We start from the raw sequence: 18,416 nt of genomic DNA, 5'->3' as shown, positions 1-18,416 counted from the left end.
TTTCTTACCCAAATCCTGATTCTCCCGTAAGACACAGCTTTTCTCTCTCAAATGGAAGCTGCATTTTTTTGCCATACTTCAAGTACTTCCGAGGTCTGGTGAAGAAGTTAATATACTCTTTATTCCTTCACACTTCTTCAGAACTCCTGAAGAGTAGAGAACTTCTTCTCTACTCTTAAGTAAAGCCATGCTCCTTTGATATTTATATTATCTGACTATATTACTCTAACAATCTCTGGTCACAACCGGCTCAATGTACCTCTCCATCCTAATCCCAAGTTAACACTTATAACCAAATGAATGAGCCATTCGACATCCAGCCTCACAGATTTTTCATTTTTTCATTTTCTACGCCTTTCTTCACTGCACTTGCCACCCACTCCAATAGCCACATCCACATCCACATCTTTGAAATCACTAATCTTCTCATTCATATTTCCAGTCCCAACCTCTGTCCTGAATACTACACACGTTTCTTCAGTCAGTCTTCAACATCTTTACCTGAAAGTTTTGTAGGTACTTCAAACCCAACAATTGAAATGATAATTTCCCCCAATCAGTATCTTTTCTACTGCTCCAGTGAGTGGCACCATCATCCACCAAGTTGCTCAGAAGAGAAACCTGGTGTATTCTCTTCACACCTCATTCTTCCTCACTCACATATCTAGTTAATTATGAAGTTCCTTCAATTAATACTCTAAAACAAATATCACATTTCACATCTCTTTCTTTCTCTCTCTGCTGTTATAATTCTATCCCAAGTCACCATCATTTCTCACCTAGACAACTATATATGCTTTCTAACTGCTCTCCGCATATCTGTTCTTGCCCCCTCCAATCCATTCACAGCATGGCAGTCAGAGTGATCTTGTGGAACTGCAAATCTAATATATCACTCCTCTGTTTAAATAATCTCAATGGCTTCCCATAACAGGATTAAATACAAATTTATAGACCCCAACATGCCACATGATCTGATTCCTGCTCACTCTCTGGATCCTCTCAAACTCACCAAGTTAGTTCCTGTCTCAGGCATTCTCACATGTTCTCCTGGCTTAAAACAAATTCCTCTAATCCTTGGCCTAATTTCTACTCCTACTTTACTCATCAGAAAAATCTTTCCTGATACACTTATTGCCCTCATTATGATCTCTCATAGCTCCTTTTTTTCATAGCATTCATCACTATTTATAATTATAAATTTATTTTACATTGAGACTTAAAAATTTTTTTTTCAATCCCTACTAGATGAGTGTTATAAAACATAGACTAAACCTATTTTTCTGGGACTTCCCTGGTGGTGCAGTGGTTAAGACTCCATGCTCCCAATTCAGGGGGCTTGGGTTCAACCCCTGGTCAGGGAACTAGATCCCACAGGCATGCCGCAACTAAGAGTTCGCCTGCCACAACTAATGAGCCCGTGTGCCTCAACTAAGGAGCTGGCAAGCCACAACTAAGGAGCCCACATGCCACAACTAAGGAGCCGGCAAGCTGCAACTATGGATCCCTCGAGCTGCAACTAAGGAGCCCACCTGGCGCAAATAAGACCCAGCTCAAACAAATTAATTAATTAATTAAAAATAAACCCATTTTTTCCATGCTGTGCCTAGAATAGCACCTGTCATATAGTAAGCAGTTAAAAAAAAATCTATCGAATACATGAAAAAATTTAAATTGGCATTTCTTTGACTCTACCAAATTTGTATCTTGCTCTCATATATTATGGACAACTATATTTATCCATATTATTTGAACTTATTATACATATCCTTTGCCCATTTTTTATTGGAAAATTCAAAAGTTTTGCTTTAATAATATAAATATTAATAGTAACACTAACAATTATGACAATTTAAAAGTCCTAATCAGCTTTTAATGGATATTACATTAAATACAAAGATAAACTTGGAGGAACCCAAATCTTTGTAATATTTAGTTCATTCATCCAGGAATATTATAGGAATATCATATTTGTTTTCATTTAGCAAATAACTCATATATTTATAATATTTTCCCCCCATCTAGGAATATTATATTTATTTTCATTTACCAAATTCACCTTTTTGGTCCCCTGCTCCATAGAGGTCTTACACATTCCTGTTCAGCTCAAAGTTTTTTATATATGCCTATATTCCTTCCCCTTTTATATTTTTCTATGAGGTTTTTGCTGGAATACAGAAAGACTATAAATTTTTGTATATTTATAATATAAAAGACCACTTTGCTAATACTTATACCTTATTTCCCTTTCTCTTAATAAATTGGATAGAACTCCCAGAATAAAATTATTATTATAGAGGGGAGCCTTACCTATCTCTGACTTTAATGGGTATGCCTATAGTATTTCCTAAGATGGTATTTATATTGTAACCCACATTTTATTAGAAATACTTAAAAATAAATTATAATAAATACTAGTAAATACCCTTTCTATATCTTTCAAGATAACCATAAATTCTCCTTTATCTACCTATTATGTACTGAATATATTAATAGATTTGTTATTATTGGTCCATAATTTCCTTCCTAAAATAAATCCTACTTGGTTATAGCATAGTATTATTTTACTATACAGTTGCAGTCAAATTTCTCAATATTTTCTCTTTTAGTTTGTGGTTTCAGGTCTACTACCTTAAAAGGTACCGTCCATCCCAAGATTTTAAAAGCTAAAAATTTCTACAAATGGCATAATAAATGTAAATAAATGTAAAAATATATCATTTTTTCAGCCTAGGAAAACATATATACAGACATAATAGACAAAGGATTAAAATCTCTAATATACAATGCAATAAGAAAAATAAAACAAAAAAGGACTATAAATAGGAAATTCACAGAATACACACATGCTCGTATACAATAATAATGTATATTATTAATTCGAAGAAAAATTAAGAAAATAAACTATGTACAGTGTTAGACAGGATGTGTTAAACATTCACTCTTCCATACTGCTGGAGGGACTATAAACTGATACGACCTTTTAGGAGGTTAATTTTGCATGTTTAACCACAGCTTTCATTCTGGACATCCAGTAAGTCATAAATTTCCAAGAAACTCTCCTACAGAATGCTGATGTTCTCCTACAGAATGCACATGTTCACAACAGCACTGTTAATTAATACAGCAGTATTAGAACCAATCTAAATATGTACAAATGAGGAATGGTTTAATAAATTAAGTTACCTCTGAAGAGTAGAATATCATACACCTATTTGAAAAGAGAGATCTAAATGTAATGATCTAGAAATATTTCCTTGATGAATGAGTGAAAAAAAATCAAACCATATAATAAATTTTTAGCAGATAAACATGTAAATATAAATAAGACCTGGAAGGATTTGCGGCACACTGTTAAAAGTGGTTACCACTAGGGGATGAGCCTAGAAGGGCTTAGAATTGAATTTTCAATTTTTACTTTACATACATTTTTTAAATAGTATGGATATAGATGATTTTTTTACTTTCTCTTGGGTTTTTTGTATATTTTGAACTTTAAAAAATTAAATAATTTGGTGTCTTTGTTAGTTTTCACATAAGATTTCTATACATCTACTCTTAAGTGAGACCAGTCTATAGGGTTTTTGTGTGCATTGTCCTCCTATTTAAATATCAAAGTTATACTATCTTAAAAAAATGAATTGGTAGCTTTCCTTTTTCTCTGCTATAAATGTTTGAATAAAATAGGAATCATTTGATTTTTACAAGCCTTCTTAGAATTTAATTATAAGTCATCTGCATGTGGCATCTTTAGCAAGGGTAGTTCTTGGACCACTTTTTCTACTTCTTCCATAGGTTTTTAGTCTGATAGCCTCCCTTCTATAAATAAATTCAGCTTTCATAGCTGTATGAACTTGTTTTTCACAGAGTTTTACTTACTCTACTGTTCATGTCTTCAATTTGCTTTGCTCGCTGAATTCTCCTCATTTCTAGGACCTGCTCTCTCTTCTTTTGCAACCATGCTTTAAACACCATGTCATTCTCTTTTTTCTTTTCTTTCTCTTCTTCTATTTTCCTTTGTTCCTCCTGGTGGAAGGAATATCCAAACACATTAATGAAAAATTAATAAAATTATATATGTGTTATCAAAGTAGAGAGATACATTTTGAGGTCTGAAATTAGGATTCCCTGCCCCTAAAAATTTCCATCTGTAAATTGGGCCTCCCTAAAAAACAGGACCTCTAATTTGCTTAGGGAAAAAAAATGAAGACTTTTCAGATAAATTACATTGTCAAGATAAAGTCTACAATTACATAGATCTACATTATACAACATGCTGTTCAAGAATTCCTTGGATCTCTCCTTCACTTCCTAGTTTACTCTTGGTATTTAACTCCCCAAATTGCAGCTGTGCAAAAGAGAAAAAAAACACCATACTCTAGAAGCACTACATGGGGTCTATAGAAGCACTATAAATGTCTTAAAATTTTTTACATTTTTGTTAAATTTGATAATTGTGATACATGGCATTGTGGTTACAAAACAAAATGCTATAATCATTTTCTTTCTCACATGTACAATCACTTCTGAAGTGCACAAGTAGCAATGATGGGCTGTCTAGGACTTGCTTTAAAAATACCTCAGCCAGGGACTTCCCTGGTGGCACAGTGCTTAAGAACTCGCCTGCCAATGCAGGGGACGTGGGTTTGATCCCTGGCCGGGAAGATCCCACATGCCGTGGAGCAACTAAGCCCGTGAGCCACAACTACTGAGCCTGCACTCTTGAGCCCGCGAGCCACAACTACTGAGCCCACGCGCTGCAACTACTGAAGCCTGTGCGCCTAGAGCCCATGCTCCACAACAAGAGAAGCCTCCGCAATGAGAAGCCCACACACCGCAACGAAGAGTAGCCCCGGCTTGCCGCAACTAGAGAAAGCCCGTGCACAGCAACGAAGACCCAACACAGCCAAAAATAAATAAATAATTAATTTTTAAAAAATACCTCAGCCAAAAAAGGAAGAGATGAAACAAATATGCCAAAGTCTCAATGACTTTTGAATCTGGGTAAGGGAGACACAGGGGTTAATTGTACCTTTGTATATGTTTGAGATTTTTTTTATATAATGTTTAAAAATATTTTCAACTACTGTATAATCATAAAGTAACATTTCTGCTATCAGAAAAATAAGTAATTAGTTAACTATGAGAACAAAATGCACTTTATAACTGCATTATTCAACTAATGTTATAAAAGAGAGTTACTTAAACTAGAAGTGAGAGTACCTCACTGGTTTAAGTATAAACCAATTATGAAGAGTTATAAAATAGTTACTGGGAACAAAGCAGCATGTCACAGTGGAAAGAGCACCAAGCTAGAAGTTAGGAGGTCTGATTAACAATCATACTGCCATCATAATATGTCAATTTGGGCAAACCACTTAACTCAGTATTCCCATCTATAAGATGAAGTTGTATTAACAAGCTCTTAAGTCTCTTCCAATACTAAAATTTTAGCATGGAAATAAACTGAATTATAGAATACATGTTTAAACTGTTTTTAAACAATGGAATTCAGAGTTCTTTCCTTACATTTTGACAATATAGCAAGCCCTTCTAATTCTTTTTGATTGAACAACATACAGGAAGGAAAGGAAAAGTTCTATCCGATTAACAGTATAAAATGTCTTTTAAAATACCAGTATACTATTTTCTAAGCCCTAAAGGAGCTTACATTATATAATATGTGAATTTATTAAATATTAAATTTTATATTTAAGTTCATTTTTACCAAAAGGATTTTGGATGCCTTGCATGAATATAGACAGTATTGTAAGACAATTATTTTTCCAGATGGAACATCTGGATTATACAGAAGATATCAGCCAAAGCACAGATACTACAGTTGCCAAAGAGAACAGTGAAATGATGCACTTAATGTAGAGAGATGGAGTATAGCTGCCCAACCCAGCAAATATTTTGCTGGGCATAAAAAAGGAAAGCCTTCCCCTGAAACCAACTAAAAATATTTTAAAGTCTTAGCACTTAAAGACAATGCCTTCAGCAAGTACATAAGCAAAGGGAAATTTAGTTATGAGGATCCTGACATGAGAAATGTATATCCCAAAACAGAGTGTTTGACACCTAAAAAAGAGGATCAAAAGAAAAACAGAACTATCCATCAGTCATACCAGTTAAAGATTACCGTTAATTCATTAGTGAAAAGACATTGAAATTATATAAAAACTCCTACATAACTTTTACAGAAGTATATACACAAATACACATATAGATGCATGTGTGTGCACAGCAAACATATAGTTCAGTTATTCTCAACAAATTCTTTTGTGTTATCATGAAGTTCTGAGTTAACAGATCCTTTTAAGTACCTATTATATACCTGAACCAAGTAAGCTGAGTCTGACTGCTAGAGTTCAGTACCCAAGTAAGCAAAATTTTATTAAGTATTCACCCTTTCAGATTCCTATCTGAGTGTGCTATAGGTTACACGTTCTTACTAACTTCATTTTTTTATCTTTTTCTGCTAATGTGTTTGATTTGAATGCCAGAAATTTCCATGGTAATTTCCTACATAAGTAGAAAATATACCGTTTCTCAACAAATGACAAGAAAACTGGGATTTTGACTTCGCTACAGACAAGTTGAGGGACTTCAATAAAGTTATTTAAACTATCTCGACTATAGTTTTCTCACCTGCAAAATAATCTTTAAGGTTTCTTCTAATTGTAAGGTTCTATTAACTGTGATTCTGTTGCAGTTTGGTATTTACAGTTAGACATTTTATATGTTTCAGCTTCATGCTATCAGGTATCCAGTAAAACAGAGAACCAGGGCGCTGATTTAGGTAATTTAGAGAAAATCCCCCAGTTTTAATACCTAGAATTTTCAATTATACTTTTATTTAAGAGCAAGAAAAAAAATCCCAAAATAATAATTTTGGATTCTGTATGGCATTTTGGAGACATTTCATTTAGGTTATGAGGTTCTATTCTTAATCTAAAACTAAAACCCCTGAAATCAAGGAACTGTAGTGTTGACGAAAATAATCTGTAATAGGAATAGAAAAGAGTTTTATTCCAGCCAAACTAAGGACTATAGCCCAGGAGACATAAATTCAAGAAGCACTTGAATTGTGTTCCACTGGACTACAAAATGGGGGAGGCATATATATTAGCAAAAACTGCAAAGTTACATAAGTTGTTTGTCAAGAACCAGGATTGAAGCTGGCAAGAAATAACGGTGCTTGTTAAGCAAGGATCGGTTGGTATCTGAAATGGTATCTCAAGGGGAGACCTTGAGAGCATAAGGTTGCAGCTGGCAGATATTATTTTGGAAAGTCTGCTGATATACTTGAGTTTGATACAGTTCAGAAAATTCAAGTTCTCGGCGATACAGGAACACATCTGAAACCACATCCACAACGGCCACCCAGTGCCATTTTGGATGCTTGGACCACAGTTTTATATCTTGTCAGAACAAAGAACAAACATCAAGCGTGAGAGGGGTACATCCCTTCAAGGTTTCAAAAGAGACAGATTAACATGTACACAGTAAGTCAGTATGACCTTGGTGTCTGGGTAGGGAACCTCATCTTCAAAGGAGTATTAGCATTGGTGTCATGGGAAGTGGGGGAGCATTTATCCTATCTTCAAAGTGGACATTCTAAGCAATCTGGTAAATACATTCTTTGTTTTCTTTAATGGCGAAAGGAGATGTACAATGTATGCTTTACAGGCCATAAGACAGGCTGTTCTAGTTAGCATAAAGTTCAAGACAAATCATGTATAAGCCAGAATGACTTCCCCATACCTCAATATGTGAAAATTTCTTCCATCAGTAGGCCTGGAAGATATTTGAAATACACACACACACACACACACACTCCGGAGAACATAATCCAGTCCCACCTGTTGCCTCCTAAACCCCAACAAATTTGTGCCTTCATTTTTTCATCTGACATCTGATTTTCACCTACCTCATAACAAGATTACTTTCAGCAGTCACTTAACTTCTCTGAGCCTCACCTTTAAAATGAAAGGATCAGATGAGGTCATCACTGAGGTCTCCTCTAGCTCTAACACGGGTCATTCATTACTATGCTTTTGTGATGCTTACCAGAAAGGACCAAGGTAATCATGGTGCTTGTTCCATAAATACAGATGCTTAATACTTAACCACTTAATCTAACAAAAGAAAAACAAAATAAGCAAGTAGATATATCAAATAATTTGAAGAACCATTTCAATTCCTACAGCATTTATGAAACATAAAAACATATTCTACTTTCAATATAATGCCCACTTGTGCTCTCACCTCTCTCTTTAGCTTTTCTCTCTTTTGTTCTAGTCGTTTTTGCAGTTCTTTCTGTTGAGGAGAGAGACAGTATGTTGAGGTCACTGGAGATACATCTGCAGACCGTGTCCTATGACTAGATTTTCCATTCCCCTTACTTCGATCTGAGTTGGCAGCAGAACCTGGATGAGTCTTGGGGTTGGGTGGTGGCTGAGGGATATAAGCCAGTTGCTCTTCTGTTGATGAGTGAGCCAGAGCATGAATTTTTGCTATTGGCTCTTCTTTCTTGACTCCACTGACAGATAAATTGGGAGATCTGGGTGACAACTGCTGAGGCTCATTTTCTGTATAATTAGCATTATTAATGGGGGGCAAAAACCCCTGACTCTCAATGTCTTGTAAATTCAGAAGTTCAAACTTTCCATCTCTCTCTACTAGTATTTTCCTATCCTTGTTTTCTTCAGAATTTCCATCAGTAGGCGACAGGAGCACATTTTCTTGTGCAAATTCATTGGAAATACATAACTGAGACAGTTTTCCAGACACATTACTTTCATTTTCAAGATAATTTTTGTAAGTATCAGTGTCTTCCAGAGGAGGAACTTCCAAATCAACTAATTTGTCTTTGAATTTAAGTTTTCTTTCCCTTTTATCATTCACAGGTTCTTGATTTTGTAGAAGCTTGTTGGCTTGTATAATTTTCTCCATAATATATCTCCTTACTTCCTCATCCTCTTCCTCCTCCAGGTCTTGCTGGCTTTCTAGTTTGGATTCCTGTAAAGAGTTTTCACTGTCTGAATCTGATATGGGATCCAAAGGTTGAATACTCGGTACAGAAATGAAGTCATTTCTTATTGATGAAACCTCATCCTTGAAAGATCTGTCAGAATCAGAAAGCTGCTTGGAATGTTCTATTTCTGTTTCATTCTCTTTTAAGCCTTGGTTAATATTCTCTTCATTCCCACAAACCTTCTAGAAAAACAGAGATGAGATTCATTTTCAGTAAAAATTGAGACTCTTTTGTCCATTTATATGTAGACAATCCAAAATGGATTTTCATGCTCATGTAATTTATTTTATAAGTGGGAAAATTTACATGCTTCCTGCTCATACTTCACTCATAATTTTCTAATTCATATTTATGAGCACCCCAAGGGAAAAGCACATCAGGAAAAATTTAACTCTAAATTTGAATTTGATGTTGCTAAGTACTAGACTGGTTATTTTTTTTAATTTTATGCCAATGTATAAAAATGTACCTACAAATAGTACAATATTATTTTAATATTCCTCCCTCTATAAAATTTTCCTCCCTTTACAGTTTCAGAAGAATATATTTTAAAATGTTTTCTCCTGTAATATTTGTATTTTTCAAAAAGATATCTTTCTCCCCAGGACCATTACAAGGTGAGTGCCTTTGGTCAAGTCCTAATAATTTTGAGGTTCCTATAATCTTTTCAGATTAGTGTTGCTGCTATTTTCTGCAGGACCTATACCCAAATATCAGGTCAAGTTTTAGCTCTGGATCAGATTCTCTTTCCTCAGCTATCTTCAGAGGCTCCAATAATCTACGTTAAACACCATTATATAACTTGGCCTTACTTTTTTAAAAAATGTAATTCCACATGAACCGTAAACCAGCATTATCACATCACAAAACCCTGCTCCACATCTGTTTCTAACTAATGGTTTCTTACCTAGCATCTCTCCTCCAAACATGTATCCTCACCTACCAAACATTTTGCCCCTAAAATATATAATTTTTTCTCTTTCTCAGACAATTGTCTCCTCCTGAAAGAGTTCCATGGGAGCTACTCTTTTCTGCTCTCTTCAACCCCTTAAAATTCCCTTCCTCTTTTACTAGCTCAGTCACCATTTCTAACAGCCTTCTCTTCCTAACCTGCACAACACTGCTGGATGTCCAATAAGTAAATAAACCTGGCCCCCTAAAATGACTACCAAACAACTAAGACCAACTAAGACCTCTGCCTTGTAATTTTTCTTTTTAGCTGTATTTGATTCTCTGGCTCATTTCTATAGTATCTGTTTCCAAATTCTCCTTTAGCTTTCACTTCTTTGTAAAACCCACTACAGTAAAATCATCCCCCGACCCTCACCCCTGTTTCAAGCTCTGTCATCCATCTTTCCTACCAGCCTCAAAGGAAAAAGTGATTGTAATAATCCACCAGAATGAGCAAGACTCATTACAGCACTGTTTTGACCACTGCTGTATCCTCAGCACTTAGAACAGCCTCTGACACATGGCAGGTGATCATTACTTTTTGTTGAATGAATGAATAAAGAAGTAAAACAATGAATTATCATTATCACTTCTCTAATTCTATTACCCTGTGCTGTGGCTCTCACACTCTTCTAGTCTTGAGACCTTGGTTCAGCATTATTGCTCTGGGTATCTCTACCTCTACTCATTCTGATTATTTTTTTGTTAAAGATGCATAAAACTGCCATGTAAAAGTCATCTTGGAAAAGTCTTCACTTTTGACTCTGTTGCCATTTCCAAATATCATCTATCCCATCTGTCTTCTCCATTGCATAAGAAAGCAAAAAGGAACTAAGAGACAGTTGTGATGTAAAACCTGCTGCCTTCATTTCCTCATATTCTTTTCCTTAACTCTCTGAAATCTGGCTTCTGTTGTAACTACTCTGATCAACGTCCCTCTAAAGTCACCTTTTCTTATCCCCATCTTGGTCCTTTTCTTTATTACTTCCCTATTTATTGACAATAATTATATTATACATAATAATTACATATTATCTATTGTAATACACATATATAATTAGTGTCAATACATATACATATATATATACACACAGATATATTATATATGGATACACATACACACTGTATCTATGTAAAGAGAGAAAGAAGGAACCTTCTGTGAACCAGGAACTGGTTCATTTTCCTGGACTTCCCTTCTACATGTCTGATAAATAGTACGGAATCATGTTTAATGGATCCACTTTTTCCTACAAATATTCCTATGGCTCAGTCTTTGACCTTTTACTTTTTTCCATATATTCATTCCCCTAAAATTCACTCTTAAGGTTTCCAATATTAGCTGAAGACCATGTTTTTGAGGATTTGCTTTATTTTTCATGTATATTAAAAGAATAAACCCATGATTTTACCCAGGTTCATATAAAGTAGAAATTAAATGTATTTTACTTTTGATGCAATAAATTGTTTATATTATGTAAATTATAATTTTAATTTTTAATTATAATTTTGGCTTTATTAAGTGTTAACTTAATCGCTGTTCTCTCACTAATTAGCCCTATGCCTTAGAATGTTTAAACTCTCCACACCTCAATTTTCTCATCTCTAAGATGGGGATAATTACACTTGCTCTATGTATATCAAAGGAATTTTGTGAGGTTTAGATGAGATAATATATGGGAAACGCCTCAAGAACTACAAAACGCTTTGTTAATATAATTACTATGAACTCTGTTGGCAATTTATATATACCTCTATTACGCTGGCACCATTTTCTTCTTTTTCATTAATCAACCATTCCAGGTCCTTTTCAAAGTCATCTTCATATTCTTCACTACCTTTTGAATCAGTTTCTTGATTTTCATCCATTTTCTGTTTGTTAAAGAATAATGTTATAAGATTAAAAGAGATAAGGTGTACGTCATGTCCACTTTAGGGGTAGTATGGAGTATGCTTAATTAGCTTAACTTTAATGTTAAAGGTAAGCTAATTAAACACAGAAACACAAATTATGGAATGTTCAGAATAAACATATCAGCATATCCTAAAAGAGAGACTTAAAAAGGCCAGACATTTTCTAGGTGTACCACTCCTAACAACCATTCCACCTCCCCGCAATTCCTGACACCCTATTTACGAGGAGACTAAAAAAGGTGGATAAGAAAACTATCTGAGGCTTAGAGAAGGATTTTCCACATCCCTACCAATCATTAAAACTCCTTGTCCAGGTACAAGCTGATGAATCAGCTTTTTAGTCTCACTCGTTCACATTTTCTCATATTCAAATAAAAACAATTATATTAACTCTCATCCTCAGTTTCTCAATCCTTCTGGTAATTTATATAGCATAATTATAATTTGTGATCTGAGAGTTTTTTTTAACTATGTGACAACTGACTCTCAGTTATAGTAAATACTAATTTCCAGAGAAGTCAAACTGTTGTCAATTCAAAATAACATATATCTTTTTCATAAAAAACAAACTGTGATGCCTAGTACTATCTGGAAGGCAGTGACAAGAAATAAGAATGTCAGATGACAGTTAATAAATGTTTGTGAAAATGATATAAAACTTTTTATGAAAATACCATTCAGCCATTTTTATGAAAAAACTAAAGTTATCTGCAAATTGAGGTCAGTTACAAGTCCTAATTTTTTGGTCCATAACTTTTCAAATGATGGAAGCATTTTAATCTTTACCTATAACGTGCCTTTATGTGTGTGAGCATACTATATACATGTGTGAATATGTACTGCAATTTTGACAAATATTTGTTGAACACCTACGATATTCCTATAAAAATTATAAAATATGCTCTTGAGCCCTGATACAGAAGACAAACATAAACAAAATACATACATTTAAAATGTAGATAAAAAACATAAATTGAAAATGTAGATAAGTAGGGAAAAGGTATATTATAAAGGACTGTGGAAAGAAGAATAAAAAAGCAACTAACTCCGCTTAAAATTGGAAATATCAAGGAAAAATGAGATGGGTTTTGAATAATGAGTACGAGAGTTCATCATTATCCCAGACAAGAGAACAGCATGAGGAAGAAGCAACACAGAAGTGCATGGAATTTTCCAGTGTGGCCTGAACATAAATGTGCTCCTGGAGAAGGGTCTAGAAGTGAGAAGGCATCAGTTTGATGTCATATTTTCTTTTCAAAAAGAAAATGGTTGAGGGAAAATTGTTTATGTGGATCTAATTGTCATGAAATAGCCAAAGGTAGAAATATACAGCAATAATCTGCATACGTTCCACTATTGACTTAAACAAAAAGAGCAATGCTCTATAAATATACCTAGAATTTTAGGTCCAGTTTCAAAATAACTGTAGAACTATGATCTTCAGGGCCCCAAACACCTGGGGCCTTGTTTCTATACCTGCCTTCTCTTGCTCCTACACCAAGAATAGGTTGCCTAAAACCTTTTCTGGAAGTAGAAAGTACAGATGTCAAGCACACATTAAATCTAGGTACATTTTTTTTGTTTTGTTTTGTTTTTTTGCGGTACGCGGGCCTCTCACTGTTGTGGCCTCTCCCGCTGCGGAGCACAGGCTGCGGACGCGCAGGCCCAGCAGCCATGGCTCACGGGCCCAGCCGCTCCGCGGCATGTGGGATCTTCCCAGACCGGAGCACGAACCCGTGTCCCCTGCATCGGCAGGCGGACTCTCAACCACTGCGCCACCAGGGAAGCCCTAGGTACATTTTTTAAGATACAAAATGAGAGAAATTATGTTTGATTTGATAAACATCAAACTCTGTTGTGGCCATTAGCTTCACTTTATTCTCCCCAAATGTTTGACCAGACTACCTAACCTGGTGCCAGTTTTACTAAAGCAAGATTTACATTTTTTTCCTTCTACTGTTCACCACCAAATGATAATGAAAGCATGTGGGAGACCATCTTTCCACTAGCTGTACAAGCACTAGCTAGGAGAATAGATAACGCTATGTGTGAAAAAGTTTTGATAGGTTTTAGTGCACAGTATGTTCAAAATGAGTTAAAAGGATGAGATAATTCAAATACATACATGCACCGCAATGTTCACAGCAGCACTATTTACAATAACCAAAACATGGAAGCAACCTAAATGTCTATCAACAGATGAATGGATAAAGAAGATGTGGTGTGTATATATACACAATGGAATATTATTACTCAGCCATAAAAAAGAATGAAATAATGCCATTTGCAGCAACATGGATGGACCTAGAGATTATCATACTAAGTGAAGTGAGTCAGAAGGAGGAAGACAAGTACCATATGAGATCACTTGTACGTGGAACCTAAAATATGACAAAATGAACTTATTTATGAAACAGAAACAAACTCACAGACATACAAAACAAACTTTTGGTTACCAAAGGGGAAAGGGGGTAGGGGAGGGATAAATTAGGAGTTTGGGATTAGCAGATACAAACTACTATATATAAAACAGATAAACAACAAGGTCTTACTGTTAAGCAACAAGGTCCTCCTGTATAGCACAGGGAACTATATTCAATATCCTGTGATAAACCATAATGGAAAAGAATATGAAAAAGAATATATGAATCACTTTGCTGTACACCAGAAACTAACACAACATTGTAAATCAAGTATACATCAATTAGAAAAAAAATGATGAGGACAAAAACATAAATGGGTTCCAAGGCTGAGACCTGGCTGAGGTACAGATAACATACGAAGCTCTGTATGCAGTTTGTTACAGTTTAGAGAACAAAAGACAAGCTGGAACACATTCAGAGGTTGGTAAACCAGGAGACAGGGAAATAAAAGACAAGGAGAAGGGAAGAAGGCAGGTTATGAGAATAAAATGCCTTAAAGCCAGTATTCTGAGGAATACTTGAAAACCCTCAGAATGTTAGCCCACAGAAGAGAATCTCCTAAAGGAGAGTCATGACAACTGCTTTACAATATTTAAATGGTAACCATGTAAAGGAGGGTTGGACTTGCATTATTTCAAACAGTAAGACTAGTACCAAGGACTAGAAACTCAGGGGCAAATTTTTCCACGATGTAAGACAGAATTTACATTTTCAAACTTGCCCTGAAGTGAGCTGCGTTCCCTGTTGATCAAATGTTTATACATAGCTCAGAAGATAATCACAGCAAGACTGTTTCAAAGGAGACTGAAACTTTAGACAAATGATTGAGCTAGATGACGCTTAAGGTTTATTTTAACTTTTACTACAAGAAGCAAATTAGCAAATAACTGCCGACTTATGAAATGCAAGAGAATGTAAAAACAAATGCACAGTACCATGATAATGCTTACTCTAAAATAAATTATCAGTGTCTGAATAACTGAGTTCAAGACTTAAATTCTAAAGTCTATCTCATTTAAATGTCACCACCTTTCCTCTGCAGAGTTCTTAATATTACTTCCCCTTCCCTCTCAAGACAAAATTAGTTTTAGGCACACTGAGTGTTAATTATTCAACTCAATTATTCAACTGGATAATTATAACTATTTCTAATGTATTAGTTGGACTGTATCCTTCTAGATACTTATTTCTTTTAAGCTAAAAACAGGAAATGGACTTTCTTAAAGGACTCAAAGTAATGTCTCAATGATTTGGAAATCAGAGGTTGAGAGGAATATTTTGAAGTGACCTGAAGAAAACAAATCAATGTTTCAGAGTGAGTTTATTTATCACTGCCTAAGCTGCAAAACTGGCTAAATCACGTAAACTGTTTTGTCTACTTACCTACCAGTTAAAAGTAAGGGTGCCGGGGCTTCCCTGGTGGTGTAGTGGTTAAGAATCCGCCTGCCAATGCAGGGGACACGGGTTCAAGCCCTGGTCCAGGAAGATCCCACATGCCACGGAGCAGCTAAGCCCGAGCACCACAACTACTGAGCCTGTGCTCTAGAGCCCGTGAGCCACAACTACTGAGCCCATGCGCCACAACTACTGAAGCCTGCGTGCACAGAGCCCATGCTCCGCAACAAGAGAAGCCATGACAATGAGAAGCCCACGCACCACAAGGAAGAGTAGCCCTCGCTCGCCGCAACTAGAGAAAGCCCACACGCAGCAATGAAGACCCAACGCAGCCAAAAATAAATAAATAAATTTTTAAAAATTGTTTTAAAAAGTAAGGGTGCCAAGAATGATGTAGAATAGACTAAAACTCACTGTGATCCAAAACACGTATATAAATAATACTATTTTTCACAGTCACATATGCCTTAGGATAATCAGCTTTATTTTCAGATCAGGAATCGTGAAATTTATTATTTTAAGATGTTTAAGTTACATAACTAATTGTTAGAGTAAGACTTCTATGGAATTCATCACTGCTTTCCCTTAATTTCATAAAAACATGGTTCTGACCTGTAAATAAATGGTTGCCTGAAGACTCCAGTAGATACGCTTTTCTATTCACAAAGTATCTCACCCATGTGAAAACTCAAATTTAAAACTAAAACACAGAATCAGCAAAATAAATAAAAATAAGATAATTACAAACTAAACATATTAGGTATTATTAAATCAAACTATCATGCTATAATTAAAAAGAAAAAAAGCCATAGTTGAAGTGACTCAGGGAAGTAAATGAAGTTCATCAAATAACAAGTGCCATTCTTCTCCTGTAACTTCAAAAAATTCATGGATCGTTCCCAAGTAAACAAAGAACATAAATCATAAGCTCTTGTAACGAAGTCCCTTAAGCCTTTTTCAAATGCGTCACAGGATATTCAATCCCCTTCAGTTTTTTTAATCTTCATCCCCAGGGTACTAGCCATATGGCACACAGTCTACATTCTGGAAAAGAAATACATCTTACACAAACTGAATCACCTAACACGTATTCCTTGTGAGTTTCACACATTCACTGTGTATCATCAGTAAAAACCTATGTAGGTGGCTTAGGCCAGAACCACCCTCTTAATAAGGAACTGTAGCAAGAGACAGAAATTAACTCCTTCCTCTTATGTGTCTGCTAAATCCCACGTGGTTATGGCTGTAGATTTTTTAGTTAAGTCCATATATACACACAATTTTGATAAGTTTCTTTCAGGATTCAAAACACTCAAAAATAGTTTAATCTAAATCATTGACTCCAGTCATACTAGTTTAAGGTTGCTTAAAATCTAAGAAAACGGGAAGAACGTCAAACCAAACGCCTTTTAATATAAAATAAGTACTTAAGCAAAAGCTAACCAATAATCACATGAAACCATCTGGCCCATTCTTACTGCGGCATCCTACCCAGACTGTGATCCCATCAGTAAAAATTTTTTTAAGTCACAATCTGTCACACAGTATGACGATAAACAATATTTTACAAACATCAGTGGTAATTTTAATTTCTATCCAGGGTCCCAAGGTACCACCGACTAACTGAATACCTTAGCCTCTTCATGGAAGCTAACATTTCAGGAGTGACTTTTTTCTCCCAGGGATGAGAACTTTCAGAGGCGAAAGAATATGACAAAAATTAGAAAGGAAGCTACCCTCTGAGGGGTTTCCCTCATACAGAGCGAAGTAAGGCGGAATTGCCAGGCTTCCCCGCCAGCGCCAAGCTCCGTGGACCCCGGACTCAGAAGGATGAGGCGCCAACACGAAGTCTCCTCACTCGCTTCTCTACCCACCTTTCCTCCCAGCTGTCCCAGACGTTTACCCCTTTACCCTCTCTCCCACCGTAAACATCTCCGCATCATCCTTCCCTTCGCTCCCTCTATATCCCCTCCTGCCTGTGTAAGACGCAGCGGCTGAGGTCACAAAGTCGGCCAGGGGAGTTCTCCTTTCCTCCTCTTTCTAAGCTCTGACAGCAAAGCGAGCGAGACCCCAGCACTTGCGCCGCAGCAGCCAGGACCCTGCTGCCATGGCAACGGCGCGTCTCCGCGTCTTCCATCCGGGCCTCTTTCACTACAAGGGCGCGGGAGACCAGCGCAGACGCAGACGATAGCTTAAGAACACCTACCTCTCCGGGCGGTCCTCCTGGCGCGGGCAAACGACCTCTGTGGCTGCGGTTTCTGAGGAAACGACCAAGAAATCCAAGCATCACCCATAAGTTTCACGAGGGTTAGTACGAATTGGGGAAAGTTTACTGTCTGGGTTGAGTTTTCCAACGTGTGTCTCTTGCCGGATACGGACTTTATTAGAATGAATTCTAGAGGTATATTGCCGTTAAGTTGTTTTCTTCACCATTAACTTCCAAAAGTAGTTTCAGCTTTCATTAGTAGATAAGCACATTGCTAATTAGTGACCGGAAGATTCCCCATCCCACCCCCATCCTCCCTAAGCAAAACCAAACCTTTGCAGCTAGAGGTTATCATACTAAGTGAAGTTAAGTCAGAAAGAGAAAGACAAATACTATGTGATATCACTTGCATGTGGAATCTGAAATATGGCACAAATGAACCTGCTATGAAACAGAAACAGACTCACAGACGTGGAGAACAGACTTGTGG

General features: G+C 36.1%; 1 protein-coding gene across 3 annotated transcripts in view; it reads right to left on the bottom strand.

Moving 5' to 3' along the window:
* The window catches only part of CCDC181 (coiled-coil domain containing 181), a 28,089-nt gene extending 9,947 nt beyond the window's left edge, over positions 1 to 18,142 (bottom strand). The window contains exons 1-4 of one of the 3 annotated variants that reach the window (XM_012532992.3): positions 17,697 to 18,142; positions 11,741 to 11,860; positions 8,272 to 9,222; positions 3,880 to 4,026 (exon numbers count right to left, since the gene is read on the bottom strand). In XM_012532992.3, coding sequence (XP_012388446.1) covers positions 3,880 to 4,026; positions 8,272 to 9,222; positions 11,741 to 11,857 — 1,215 coding nt within the window. In that variant the 5' untranslated portion in view covers positions 11,858 to 11,860; positions 17,697 to 18,142. Of the gene's footprint in view, positions 1 to 3,879; positions 4,027 to 8,271; positions 9,223 to 11,740; positions 11,861 to 15,708; positions 17,652 to 17,696 lie in introns of those variants that run through there. The other 2 variants (XM_049715810.1, XM_049715804.1) reach the window with 2 other exon arrangements.
* Between the last annotated feature and the right edge of the window lie 274 nt (positions 18,143 to 18,416).

Source organism: Orcinus orca, chromosome 1 (assembly GCF_937001465.1).
Source record: "Orcinus orca chromosome 1, mOrcOrc1.1, whole genome shotgun sequence".
Taxonomy (NCBI): domain Eukaryota; kingdom Metazoa; phylum Chordata; class Mammalia; order Artiodactyla; family Delphinidae; genus Orcinus; species Orcinus orca.
Note: the sequence above shows the minus strand (reverse complement) of the source record. Positions and strands in the feature narration are given on the sequence as shown.